This window comes from Melospiza georgiana, chromosome 2 (assembly GCF_028018845.1).
Source record: "Melospiza georgiana isolate bMelGeo1 chromosome 2, bMelGeo1.pri, whole genome shotgun sequence".
NCBI lineage: Eukaryota > Metazoa > Chordata > Aves > Passeriformes > Passerellidae > Melospiza > Melospiza georgiana.
The window spans coordinates 58,108,641-58,121,219 of record NC_080431.1 but is presented as its reverse complement, the minus strand read 5'-3'; the positions used below and the strand labels follow the sequence as shown (position 1 = coordinate 58,121,219).

At 35.5% G+C, this 12,579-nt stretch overlaps 1 protein-coding gene across 5 annotated transcripts in view; it reads left to right on the top strand.

Annotated features, from left to right (window-relative positions):
* Positions 1–11,833, top strand: part of NBEA (neurobeachin) — a 452,410-nt gene extending 440,577 nt beyond the window's left edge. For all 5 annotated transcript variants that reach the window (XM_058019299.1, XM_058019300.1, XM_058019298.1 and 2 more), the window contains 4 exons: positions 5,176–5,277; positions 8,485–8,681; positions 9,402–9,553; positions 10,043–11,833. In XM_058019299.1, the coding sequence (XP_057875282.1) occupies positions 5,176–5,277; positions 8,485–8,681; positions 9,402–9,553; positions 10,043–10,133 (542 nt within the window). In that variant the 3' untranslated portion in view covers positions 10,134–11,833. The remainder of the gene's footprint in view (positions 1–5,175; positions 5,278–8,484; positions 8,682–9,401; positions 9,554–10,042) is intronic.
* The last annotated feature ends 746 nt before the right edge of the window (positions 11,834–12,579 follow it).

The window sequence follows — 12,579 nt, the reverse complement described above, 5'->3', positions numbered from 1 at the left end:
AAGAGATGTGGCATGATATTCTGTAGGCTGAAGGGCAGCTGAATGCAGGGTTTACGTACATTTGAACTTCACTTTCTTTCTTTATTCCTGCTTACTTAAATACCACCTACTGGAAAAACACTGATCTGAATGAAGCTTAGTCCTCCTGCCAGGGTCAGATATCTACGTTCTGAGCCAAAATTGCCAATCTGAAATAGCTAAGCTGAATCTGTACCTTATTAAGTTGATGAGCAGATTGTATAAATCTGCTGCAGTTGCAAGAGCAGTGAAAGGTATCTGTTTTCTCTTAGTAAGACACAGCACATGCAAAGGACATTGTTTGCTTACTTTATTTGTTTGAAGTGATATGGGAAATGTAAATCTTTGCAGTTCTCAGAGACGGAATAGAAAAATTATTGTGATGGAGTTTGACAATTTGTGTTTTGATTTTTCTTCTCTTATGATATACAGGGATTTGTTTTAGCTGAGTGCTAATTTGTATACAAATTTCTTCTCACATGGCAACTGTATTAGTCATCACAAAAAAGGAGCAAAGAAAGTATATGATATGCCCTAGAGTTCAACATGTATCATTATAGCTGTTTTATTTTTATATTTTATGATTACTTTATTGAATGTCTCTTTCAAACAAGTGACTTTGAAAATGAGAACTATCTCAGAGTCTTTGAACAGCTATACCAAAGTGGATGATAGAATTGCAGAAAAGTGAGGGACAGATGCTTTCATCTGAAACAGACACAAATTCAGAAAGTAATTTGGAAGTGATAAAAATTAATTTGCACACTTTAATTGGAATCAGACTCCGGCATGAATGAAAGGAAGGGTAGGCAGCTTGTGCTAAAGGCTGATTGAATTTTTTTGTCAGGTAAGTATGTTGGACCTGGCTGCTTATCCTCTTGAGCCTCTCCATGCAATATATTACATTCACCCTCTGACTGGTGTTCTTTAAAAGGATCAATGCTATTCCTGTTTTTTCCCTAGAGCCTGAAATTTCATTGATCTTGGGACTTGACATTTCTCATTACCTATTGTAGCTTCCAAGAGGATGGTCACAAGAGGTGTGGGAGTTAACCCCACTTTTTCTAACAGCAACCGTGCTGACCATTGAAAAATGCTCTATCAGCCATAAGATGGGTTTGTTTAGCCTTATAACATAATCAGCCCAGGTGTTAAGAATTCATCCCATCCCAGTGAGTGTGTTCAGTATATATCTGAAAGGGAGGGCAAACTTTACCATAAAATATCTTTGTCAAGTCAATATACATTTTTCTGTGTCTGTCATGAAGTATATCTTTATGTGTTCCTTTTACTTAACATAATTTTGAAACAATTTGAAGTTGCAAACATTAAGAGCTCTGCAGGTTTGTGTCTTGAAAAAGTAGTTATTCTGAGCTCAGAACTTTCACTTGTTGTTTTGTATCCCTTTTATTATTTTATCGTATCCCTTTTATTATTTTATCATATCCCTTTCACTATCACATTTTAATATGCGCTAGCTTAGCCTTGAAATGGCAGCAGTTTAAAAATAGTCACCAGTGGGCTCTGCACCAAGAGGACTGGGTGGCTGGCTGAAGGCCCTGCACTGGCACATGGACACATGAGCTATCTGCTTTGTCTGTTTAAGGAGTTATTATGGTACTTGTAAGTTTATAGAGTTTAGTATTAATTTTTGAGATAACAAAATTTTGAGTATCTTAGCACTGCCAGAGCAGAAGCTCTTTGAAAATTGGTTTATGATTTTTACTGGTACCATCTCTGCTCTGGTTGCCAAAGGCATCTCTCCTCTAGGGCTGCTATGTGAAGGGGAAAGAGCCAATAATCTAACTGAGATAATGCAGTTATCTCTAGTATTTTATCAACACGTCAGTGTCCGTGCTACACAGCATGCTCCATGGGAATTATACAGTGCAGGGTGGTTCTGCAACTTGCCCAAGATCCCAAAGCAATTTAGTGAAAGAGATAAGAGATGCTACAAACCCATAATCTCCTGTGCTCCACTGTGTTTTACCTTCTGGATTAGTGCAAGGTACCTGAAAGCCCTCTCACCTGGGTGAACTGTTTGTAGCTATATACAATACTCCTCAGCAAATAAACCAGCTCTGCTTCCCAGAGCTGAGAATATTTTGAATATACTAATATTTTCCTGTCAGCAGTCTTTCTTTTACACTCATTGCTCCCTCATGTTGTGGCATTGTTATTGATTGTTTTCTGTTTTGACATATTCATATTTATTGGTTGTAGCATTATCTTTTAATTAAATTCTAAGATAATTTTTTCTGACAGAAAATTTTGAGAAGGCTCATACATTTTTACTTCCGTGAAAGCCATTGTATTTTCTAAAATTTTGTTTTCTGATGACAACTCCTGAAAAGTCCTGGCAGTAAAGCAAATAGCAAAGTAAATTCTGTTTCAGCTAGTAATTCAGGTATAGCCTTGTACTTGCTTTTGTCAAAGTGGGAGATGAAATGGAAGCTAAAATTTGCCATGTGCTCTCATGTTTCTTTATACAGAAGCCTCCTAGATGTGTCCCCATAGAAATTTGTAACAATTCCTGGAAAAGGACAATATGAGAGAAATAGTAACAGTCTTGTCTTTCTTTCCCTCTTCCTTTTTTCTTTGTTATGCAGGAGCACCATCTGTTCCCAAAGAACCTTACAGTAATATTAAGCATTGTATTTTTCAGCAAGAAGGAAATATGTGTGTCTAAAATATTATTTTAGACTTTCTAGAAAAACTTACTTGTTTGGAAATACAGCCCTTTTATTTTTTTTCCTTCTGCCCTCTAGTAATTCAGTTCAAAGGTGCACCTTTGGGGAAATCACAGGGAGTTTACAGTGATGGTATCTCAGTTCTTAGGTAGGTTATTTTCACCTGCAATTCCCTTAGAGCAGCAGCCTTTGACCTCTGGCTGCATCTATCAGTGGTGATGTGACAGTGACAGAATATTTTGCTAGATTTTGAATGATTCCTGGAGTTCACAGCTTCTTTCCTTTGCAATAAAATGTAATATGACCGGGATTCATGCCACAGCTTTTTCTGTAGAAAGTATCAGTGAATAATTCTTTCTTTGAGCCTGAAGGGAAAAAAATCCCATTTTCAATTACTGCTGGACAGTTACTCCTAATATTATTATTCCATTATTAATTTGTATTTACTGAAAAACAGGACAAAATAAGACTCATAGATATATGTTTCAAGGAAGTTGTTTCTTATAAGCATTTTCCTTTATAAATCAAGAAGTCAATGAAATATGCTTTTTTGGTGTATTCTGGATTTTTACAGTTACTTGATATTATAGAACTTTCCTAGGAAACACTGAGGAAAATATCCTTTTGAAAATTGCATTATTTCTTTTCCTTCAAAAATTTTAGCCATTTAATAATTTCAGTCATCCAATTTCATGCAGTCTGATGACACCTCTATAATCATAGCTTGAGCCAAGATGGCAATTGAGCATAATCCTCTTTTTTCCAGGAGGACATACAGAAGGAAAAAAAAGTGGAGAATTCTGAACTTAATTAATTGCCCACCTTTTTTTTGGTTTGTTTTTACATTATGCACTTGGAGAAAAGAAGCCCTTGAAAGGAGATGGAGTGCTCAAAGCAATGTTGATGGGGAAATTATAAAAATCAAAATGTCTTTGATGAGTTACACAAATAATCTTTCTGTTATTTCTGACATTCATCCTTCCCTAGCAGTAAATCTCAGTTTTCAGTTCACATCTTCAGTTTCCAGACTAAAAAGATTATTTTCTTGCAATATAGATGAAATTTTGGGAAACTAGGACTTATTGAGGTGGCTGTTTGCAGTAGAGATTAAGAAATTTTTAATGTGTCTGTACATTGGAATAACCTGTTAGATTGGCACACTCTGTACTATTGGGTCCAAAACGGAATTTTTTCCTAGCTGAAAGCTGATTTCCAAACTGATTTTCCAAACCCTGGTTTCCAAAATCCTTATACATAGCTCATAGTACATACCTCTCTACAGAAAAAAAAAATTAGGATTTCTTATTGACCCACCTTCTGTGCCATCCATGCTGCCCATAGTCATTCGCATATAAAACTGGTTTAAATCAAAACATTGTACTACTATGAAAACTATGGTGAAAAAAGTGAATGGAGCCTGTCTTAATATAGTTATCTTTACCAACTGTACCACTCATCCCAGCAAAACCAGATAAGAGTTCCAGTCCAACACTGGTATTAAAGATGACTGGTATTAATGAGATTTTTGCTTCCAATTCTTGTGAGAAAAGTGTGGATTAACCATTTTGTTACTTTATACAGAATTAATGTTACAGTAATTTATCTGTACTTCCCTAGGTAATTTCTTTTAGAATGTGCACTACACTTGCAGAGCTCTGGTCCTTTTGAATATCCCAATTTCCTGTATTTCATTTGCATACAATGCAAATATAATGATGTGAACTCTGTGTTATCTAGCAAGTTGCTAATTCTTTTTTGCCAATTTACTTTCCTGGCCTGACAGAGCAATATCAAATACTAACCAATTAGGTTGTCAGCATCTGTTCTTATTAGAAAGAATAGAAATGTTGCTGTTTGTCATGTAAATACTCTATAAATGCCCACTTGTTTGAAACCAAAATAAAATATATTTCAGTCCTGAATATATATTTATAATATCTATAAATAAATAAATCTATAATTATGTGTAACAATGACCATCTTTAGGCATATTTTAATTTGTGACCATTCCATGTGTGTCTGAATCAATATTACCTATGCAGCAGTAGTTTGTTTTTAGTACAGTGTTGTTCTTCTCTCCTTTTCCTACCCCCAGTTTCATGAAACAAATTAGGATGATTATTAGAGGAGCATCCTGCGTTCTTTAGGTTCATAGCTTAAGTCTGGAGACATATATGTTCAGTAGCAGGCCTTTACATTACAGCTGCTTTCAATAGCAGCACACATTGTGTTCTTTTAATTAATTTATTAATGCATTGGTAAGTTGCAGTTTTGAAGCTCTATGATATCTGAATATATTTTGCTCGGTATCCTAAGTAAGAGATATTTAATCACAATGCACTTTCTCATGCTTAATGATTTCAAGAAAATTACAGCAAAGTTGTTTTTTTGATAAAACATATCTGATTTGGCATTCCCTTGTTTTCTTTTTCTTTTTTTTTCTCACTTTCTATTTTTTTTGTAACAGGTGATTATCCAGCTCCTCGCGCTGTTTTAACTGGTCATGACCATGAAGTTGTCTGTGTGTCGGTCTGTGCAGAGCTGGGGCTTGTCATCAGTGGTGCTAAAGGTCAGAAACACTTTTATGATTTAAGTCTTAACATTTTTAGACTCTTAGTGGTATTTCTCAGACTTCCCTCAATACACATACATTTTAATTATTCCTAATACATGTTGTAATTCTAGGAGAATCTGTAGCACTTTTCTCTCAATATTGTTATTTACTATCTGCACTCACAAGTTTAGACACAAATTAAATGGATCGTTCCTTCCAACCATCAGTTTATGCAGCTATTCTGCCCAGATCTGGAAGTGTATTTTATAAAAATGTATACAATAATTCTAATGACATCTGGTGATTTTGAAGAAACCTGTTGATAGAGACATGTATTTCAGGGAGGGCCAGCTCGAATTCTCCACCTTGATCTTATTTGAGAGATAATTTGTAGGACTGGCCTCACTCTCCAGGGAAGCAGGATCAGTTTGCTTTGGAACTGAGTGCAGCATTCTGTCCAGTAGGGATTTTTGTGATGTTTTCTAAATAATGAGCAGTTGCAGGTTCTCCTTATCTTTCTATGGAATCCAGAGCACCCAACAATTGCTAACATAAGTGTTTGAAATACTTTTCCTGCAGCAATATCCTGTATGACTGGTAATCAGTGCAAATAAAGCACCAGCCTCAATGAATGTTTGCTTCATCCTTCCTTACTGTTTCTCCTTAATTTATTCCATTTCACTGCTTCTGCCATTTTCTCCTACTTCTCCTTAATTCCATGTCCACTTTTCTTCCCCCACTGCCCTCTCTCATTCAGCTTCTTACCTTGTCAAACTGCATATCTTTTTCTCTTTTCCTGTCCTATTTGGCTCTCCCTCCTCTCCCCCTTTTCTCTTAGTTTCTTTTGTGTTTCATCAACTCATTTCCATTCTTATTTTCTTTCTTTGTATCACCCTCATTTTTTCTTTTTTCATCATTTGTCTTCCTATCTCATTTCCACTCTACTCTTACATCCACGTCCAGTGACTTGTTATCTCTTTCTATAGTGATGCCTCTTCTAGTTATCCCCATGGATATCTTTGTACTCATTTTTGAGTTTGCTGCTTCTGAGGGTAAGAAGAATGTGATACTTGCTCTGCCAGGTTTTGCTCACAGCTGAGCCCTGGATTATTGCTTTTTTATACTGTCTTGGAGCTCAACATTTATTTTTAAAGCTGAGTGTGAAACTTTTGAGTAAAGCCATTTTTAACAGGAAACCCTAATGGATCATTAACTCTTGTAATGGCACACTACATAACAGTCATAGGCAAAGTCAAGACATTTGTGAAAAGAATGTACAGTGATGCTGGAGCTAAATCTTTTTTCTTGATGCACTGCTATTTCTTACCCTTTAAGGCAGCTTCATACACTCTGGCTGCCATAATAGTTCACTCTTTCCAACTATCTTTTTGCAAAATGCCTCTTCTTAGTAGAGATCGAATCTGTACTCAGTTATCTACTGATCCATTATCTATTTGCTGCTTTGGTAACTTTTACATTTTTACAGAGAACTAAAGATTTCAAAATCATATTCAGAATATGTTTATAATTGATCAAGAGAAATGGAGGCCCAGTCTGTCTCTTAAAGTAGTCTTCCCTTGTTCTTCCTTTTGAAACTTTAGAATGTATAAAAGCGCAGAGATAAAATATTTTTTTTAATTTCAGTTTTCCAAGATATGCCTTTTTAAAAGCTTTTTCTTCTGATCTGTTAGTTTCAGTCCCTTTTCAGCTTCTTAGATTGCATCTCATGGCACTATTGCATTTTCCTGCCATCCAGTCTGAGCTCAGCCTGTGCTTCCTGGTGGGCAGCTGCTCCTGTGGGACTGGCTGTGGCACTGTGATGACCCATGTAGCACTTGAGAACCTACTGAAGCAGGAAAACAGCACATTTAGGACTCCTCTGTGGAAAATCTTGTGAATCAGGTTGATGCTTCCACCTTCTTACCCAACAAACCCAAAAAACAATCTGTATGTCCTTACAGTGGCATCCTAAATCAGATGTGCCTTTTTGTGGCCATGACCATTCAGCTATGAAGATATTTTCTTTTGTAAAATTTAACAAGGTAATTTTTCTAAAGGTGAAGGCATCACTTTTTGTAATATTCTGGCACTTCAGTATTTCCAAAGCTGAAACTCAGCTATTTGAGAAATAAATTATTTCCATTGCAGTGAAATCCCATGGATGCAGCCAAACTTGGTATTCCTCTGCATAAGACGTTATGCAAACACAGATAAAAGCCAGCATCAGAGGGTTCACAGATACATGTGCTGATTCATTCTACCTGGGCAAACCCAGCTGCTGTGTGAATTTCAAAGAAGTTAGAAGGACTTAACATGAGATGACTGAGTCTGCCAATATGAATTTACTTTCAGGGTCATGAACCAGTTGTATAAGGAAGAGATTACTGTGCAGTCCAGGATTATCCTGTGATTCATAAAAGAAAACATTTAGAATTTCCTGTGACTCATTACATTTATCAGAGAAGTGACCGTTTTTCTTAGGAGGAATACATATCTCTCCTTCAAAACAAACTTTTCTCATTGTTCTTGAAATGTAAATAAGCTTAGTTTTGCATCTTAAAATGTGCATTGTAGATTTCATAACTGTTTGTTTCTTTCATGAGTGTAATAAAAAGACATCAAAATCTCATATTAAAATTTCTCTGGAGCAAATGGATTTACAGTATGATCTAAAATCTCTCATTGTGACTCTGTTGGCTTTCACATGACTCCCATTGCTGAAACAAATCAGGACTGAAATGTATGCATAACAAATATTTATTGGGAGAGAGGATCTACAGGAACTGCCATTGTCTATAGGAGAAATATGCAGTAATATGATTACATGCCCTATGGGAGTAGCTCCCACAAGTCACTGATAGGGCCACATCTGTTTAATGTGAATGGGCAGGCTAAAGAGAGTTCTTGGAGAAAATCACTAAGAGTGAAGCTTCTGAATGCTTGGGAAGAGGAAAGAGTTTTTTAGAAGACAGATCAAGGAAAAATCCTACCACTCTATGTAAATAATATACTTCTGGACATATTGTATTTATTTTCTTAACATGCTAGCTCTTGCATTTCCTTTTCTGTTGTATGTGTTAAATTCTTTAAGTTAACATTGCAGCTTCTTATATCTATGCAGCACTAATGTGATATAAAAGTGTATTATGCATCATTTTTCTGCACAGACCATATAGTTTGTATAAACAGCAAATTTATGATATATTATGTTTTCATATACAGAAGGTCCTTGCCTAGTACACACAATTACTGGAGACTTGCTGAGAGCCCTGGAAGGAACAGAAAACTGCCTGTACCCTCGCTTAATTTCAGTGTCTAGTGAAGGTCACTGCATCATCTACTATGAACGAGGACGATTCAGCAATTTCAGCATTAATGGCAAACTCTTAGCTCAGATGGAGATCAATGATTCAACCAGGGTAAATCTGAATGCAAACAAACATTTGTTGTGTGTTGCCTTTCTTTATTAAAATAAATTGAATTTATTTGCTGTATGGTTTAGAGGAAATCATATATATAAAATTGTTGCCTGCTGGTTAAGCCATTCAAACACATATCCTTTCATCACCATATCCAAATATCAAAATGCACTTAAGCTTTTCTAGAATAAATAAGAACAAATAGTTTATGAGCCCACAATATTCCCAGAATTTTCATTTGGAATTAAATTTCCGTGGGAAATATGTCTTTGAAACAAAATGCTCAGAAAAGTCTTCATTCTTCATTTATTAGCCAAGACATGAATTCATGCCTTCAGGGCTCTGCTCTGTCACAAGCACTTGAAGCAGCGTTAGGAATGCAGATCGCTGCTCTCTTTAGATTGTAGTGATAGCACTGAGTATTGTAGAGCAAATTCTGGTATGTAGAAATGTGCTGAACTCAAGTATTGGCAGATTCGGTCAAGGAGCTTTTTTGTTATCTATCATGTTTAGTGCCACACAATTGCTTTTAAAATTTGATGATACAAAATATGTTGGTTTATTTTTGGACTAGGGAGAATGAGGAGAGGAAGCATTTTGCTTCAAATTTAAAGTGGGCAAAACATTAGGAATGCTTTTAAGTCAATTCAGTGTTTAAAATATTGATAGATTTCTATAAAAGCTGACTGTATGCTTGGGATTTTTTGTTTTCTTCTGAAGGCCATCCTCCTGAGCAGTGATGGGCAGAACCTGGTGACAGGAGGAGACAATGGTGTAGTGGAAGTGTGGCAGGCCTGTGACTTCAAGCAGCTCTATATTTACCCTGGCTGTGATGCTGGCATAAGAGCTATGGATCTGTCTCATGATCAGAGGTGACTTTGTCATTCATATTTGTATGTAAATACTAAAATTACAGAAAGAATACATTTCCATGAACTTTGAGTATATGGTATGGAGTCATTAACAGGATATGTAAGAAACAATTATTCAGTTGTTTTCCCGTTCATTTATCTGATTCAACACTTACCCTGATATTTGAATCTCATCATGCAAGTACTTAACATTAAGGTGAGGTCTTATTTCATTGAGAATAGTAAGCCAGACAGCTAGAAAAATATGACTAAGACTGCATTAACTTAAAAACAAATGAATAGTCAGATTGGATCAGAGTGCAGTAGTGCCTATTAAATGCCTTAAAACCAATTGCAAAATTGCACATTTCTGATTTTCAGCCAAGCTTAAGAACTTCAGACAGTGTTGCAAAAAGTGCCTTGTTCTTTGAGCTTTATTCTGTCTATGAAGAACCATAGCTTGATGAGGCAAAAGAGAATTAACATCAGCATCTTTGATATCTTTTTCAGAACTCTGATTACTGGCATGGCTTCTGGCAGCATCGTAGCTTTTAATATAGATTTTAACCGGTGGCATTATGAACATCAGAACAGATACTGAAGTGCAGTGAAGAACTGAAAGCCCAGGTAAAGCTGAGAGCACAAGTGCTGCAAAGAAAGGCGTAGTCTCTGGTGGAAAACCACGTCTGCATTGACCTCCGTTGTACATTCCATTACACCCAGCAATAGCTGTACATTGTAGTCAGCAACCATTTTACTTTGTGTGTTTTTTCACAACTGAACACCAGCTGCTGAAAAGCAAGCTTGTATCATGTAAATTATATGAATTAGGAAATGTTTTGGTAATTATTTCATATATCTTTGTTTATTGAGAAAAGGTAGTAGGATGCGCCACAAGAGACTTTTGAAAATTCTGGGGAACCTTGTGTCCAGTTATTTCAAGTTTAGGCTTTGAACCTAACATGCATCCCATCTCCAGCCTCTTTTCAAGCTGAGATTAAAAAAAATATGTTTGATACTTTGTACATCAGATGCACATCTTAACTTTAAAGGGATACTTTTGTAAAAGTAAAACCTTGTATAAAGAACAAAACTGTTTCTTAATTTTATTGTGGAGTTACAACTTGCATGTACTTTAAACCTGATGTCTTGAAGGAACAGGTGCATTCACACAAATCAGACTGGAGATCTGCCTAAGGGTACAGCTTGTGTTAAAGGGTTGAATTTGGGAGCAAACAGTAATTCTGACATTTTCACCAACACATTTTTCACTTTTTGAATCTAAAGTTTACCCCTCTTAAGTGGAGTTCTGCTCACAAAGCATTTGGATAAAAAGCCATCATTTGCCATATTTATACTTTATACAATAGAAATTAATTTCCTCCCTTTTAAATTTAAAGACTAGACAAAAAGGGAGCAAAGAGGGAAGTTCAATTTAATGCTTTGTAATGCTTAATAATTCCCAATACAGACAAAGTGCTATACTTCTGGATTATTAACATTTGGCATATAAATCATGGTCAAGAGAGCCCCCACTGATTTTTTTTCCCCCTTATTCTTAATCTGAGGAGCTTGGTTGATTTGACAGCATTAGCTTCATTTCAGAGGTGACTGAGGTTGTTCTTTTCAGTTCTTCTGAAAATCTTACCTGAAGCCACTCAGACTAAGGCACTTCATCTTTTACAATACTGTAATGATAACTATCAGAATAATTTTCTGCACATTGTACTGATCAAAATACACACCCAGGGGTATATACACTTTAATTCATGTTTCTTCTTTGTATATTTGGTGACTGTATTGTCATAGATGTACATATTGTGTCGGTAGGGCTATGAGGCATGTAACAGGAATGTAATTTTCTCAGAATTTACACTCACTTGCAGTCATTTATTTAAAAAGATAATGGATTCTTTGTATTGGCACTTTGCACCAGGAACATATCATTATTTATTGATGTGATTACTTATTTGTTATCCACCTTGTATTAGTAAGTTTAGCCCTGAATTTCCTTCTTCATTGTTGTTTGTATTTATAAGGTCCGGAAATCATGGGGATCAACGTAATGATTAAGTTATTCATCACCTGTCTGTAAGCAATATCTTGAGTTTGTAGCTTAGAATTGGGAGACTATTGAACATCTGGAAGACAAGTTCATTTCATCTTGAGATCATGGTGAAATATTTTGGATATATAAATTCCTTAAGCTATTGTAACCATGTTTTATTGCAAAGATGTAAAATATGCCAGATGTGTGTGAGTTGGAAATCAAAAAGAAAAATAAAATATGCAAAGAATTCAGTGATTGTTTTTCATTCCAATGCAACTTTTTTGAAAGCATCCCATTATCGTTATGAACAATTATTTTTCAGAAATTCTTACTTATGTGCTAATTATATGCCAAAGGTATGCAATTCTGGGTGGTTGTTTTTCCTGGGGTCTTGGGAAAAAACCTCACAGGTTACAGAGTGACCTCTGCAAGTCTTTTGATTATCATGAGAGAAGCCACTAAAGTTACTTTGGTCAGCAGAAGTAAAAAAGAAGAACAAAAAAATCTAAGCCTTTAAGGGATACTATGGATCCTTGTGAGCAGGAAATAATTGTATGTAACAGATCTCACAGAGAGCAAAGATCTGATGAGAGAAATTTTATATATCTCTCAGTAACTGATAACATGGAATAAATTTAATCTTATTTTGAGCATTGAAAGTTAGAGATCTAACTGCTTGCTCAGCATAACAGAACAAGGGGGATAAGTTATTTTTTGGAACTGCTGAGTACCCTACAAAGATTACAGCAAGTAAGTGGGGACATTTATATCTATATGTTGGATGTCTAATTTAAGGTAGCAATGGTATATGAAATATTTTCCTCCCAGAAGTAAAAACTCCCAGAAGTTTTCTAATTCTCAATAGCAGAATAACAACCAACATTTCAATTAGTTGCCCTAGTAATTTCCTTTAAATTTAGAAGTATTGTTCTTCAAATAATCATCAAAATGAACAAAAGCCAATATTTGAGAACCTTATTAGAATACAGTATTCATT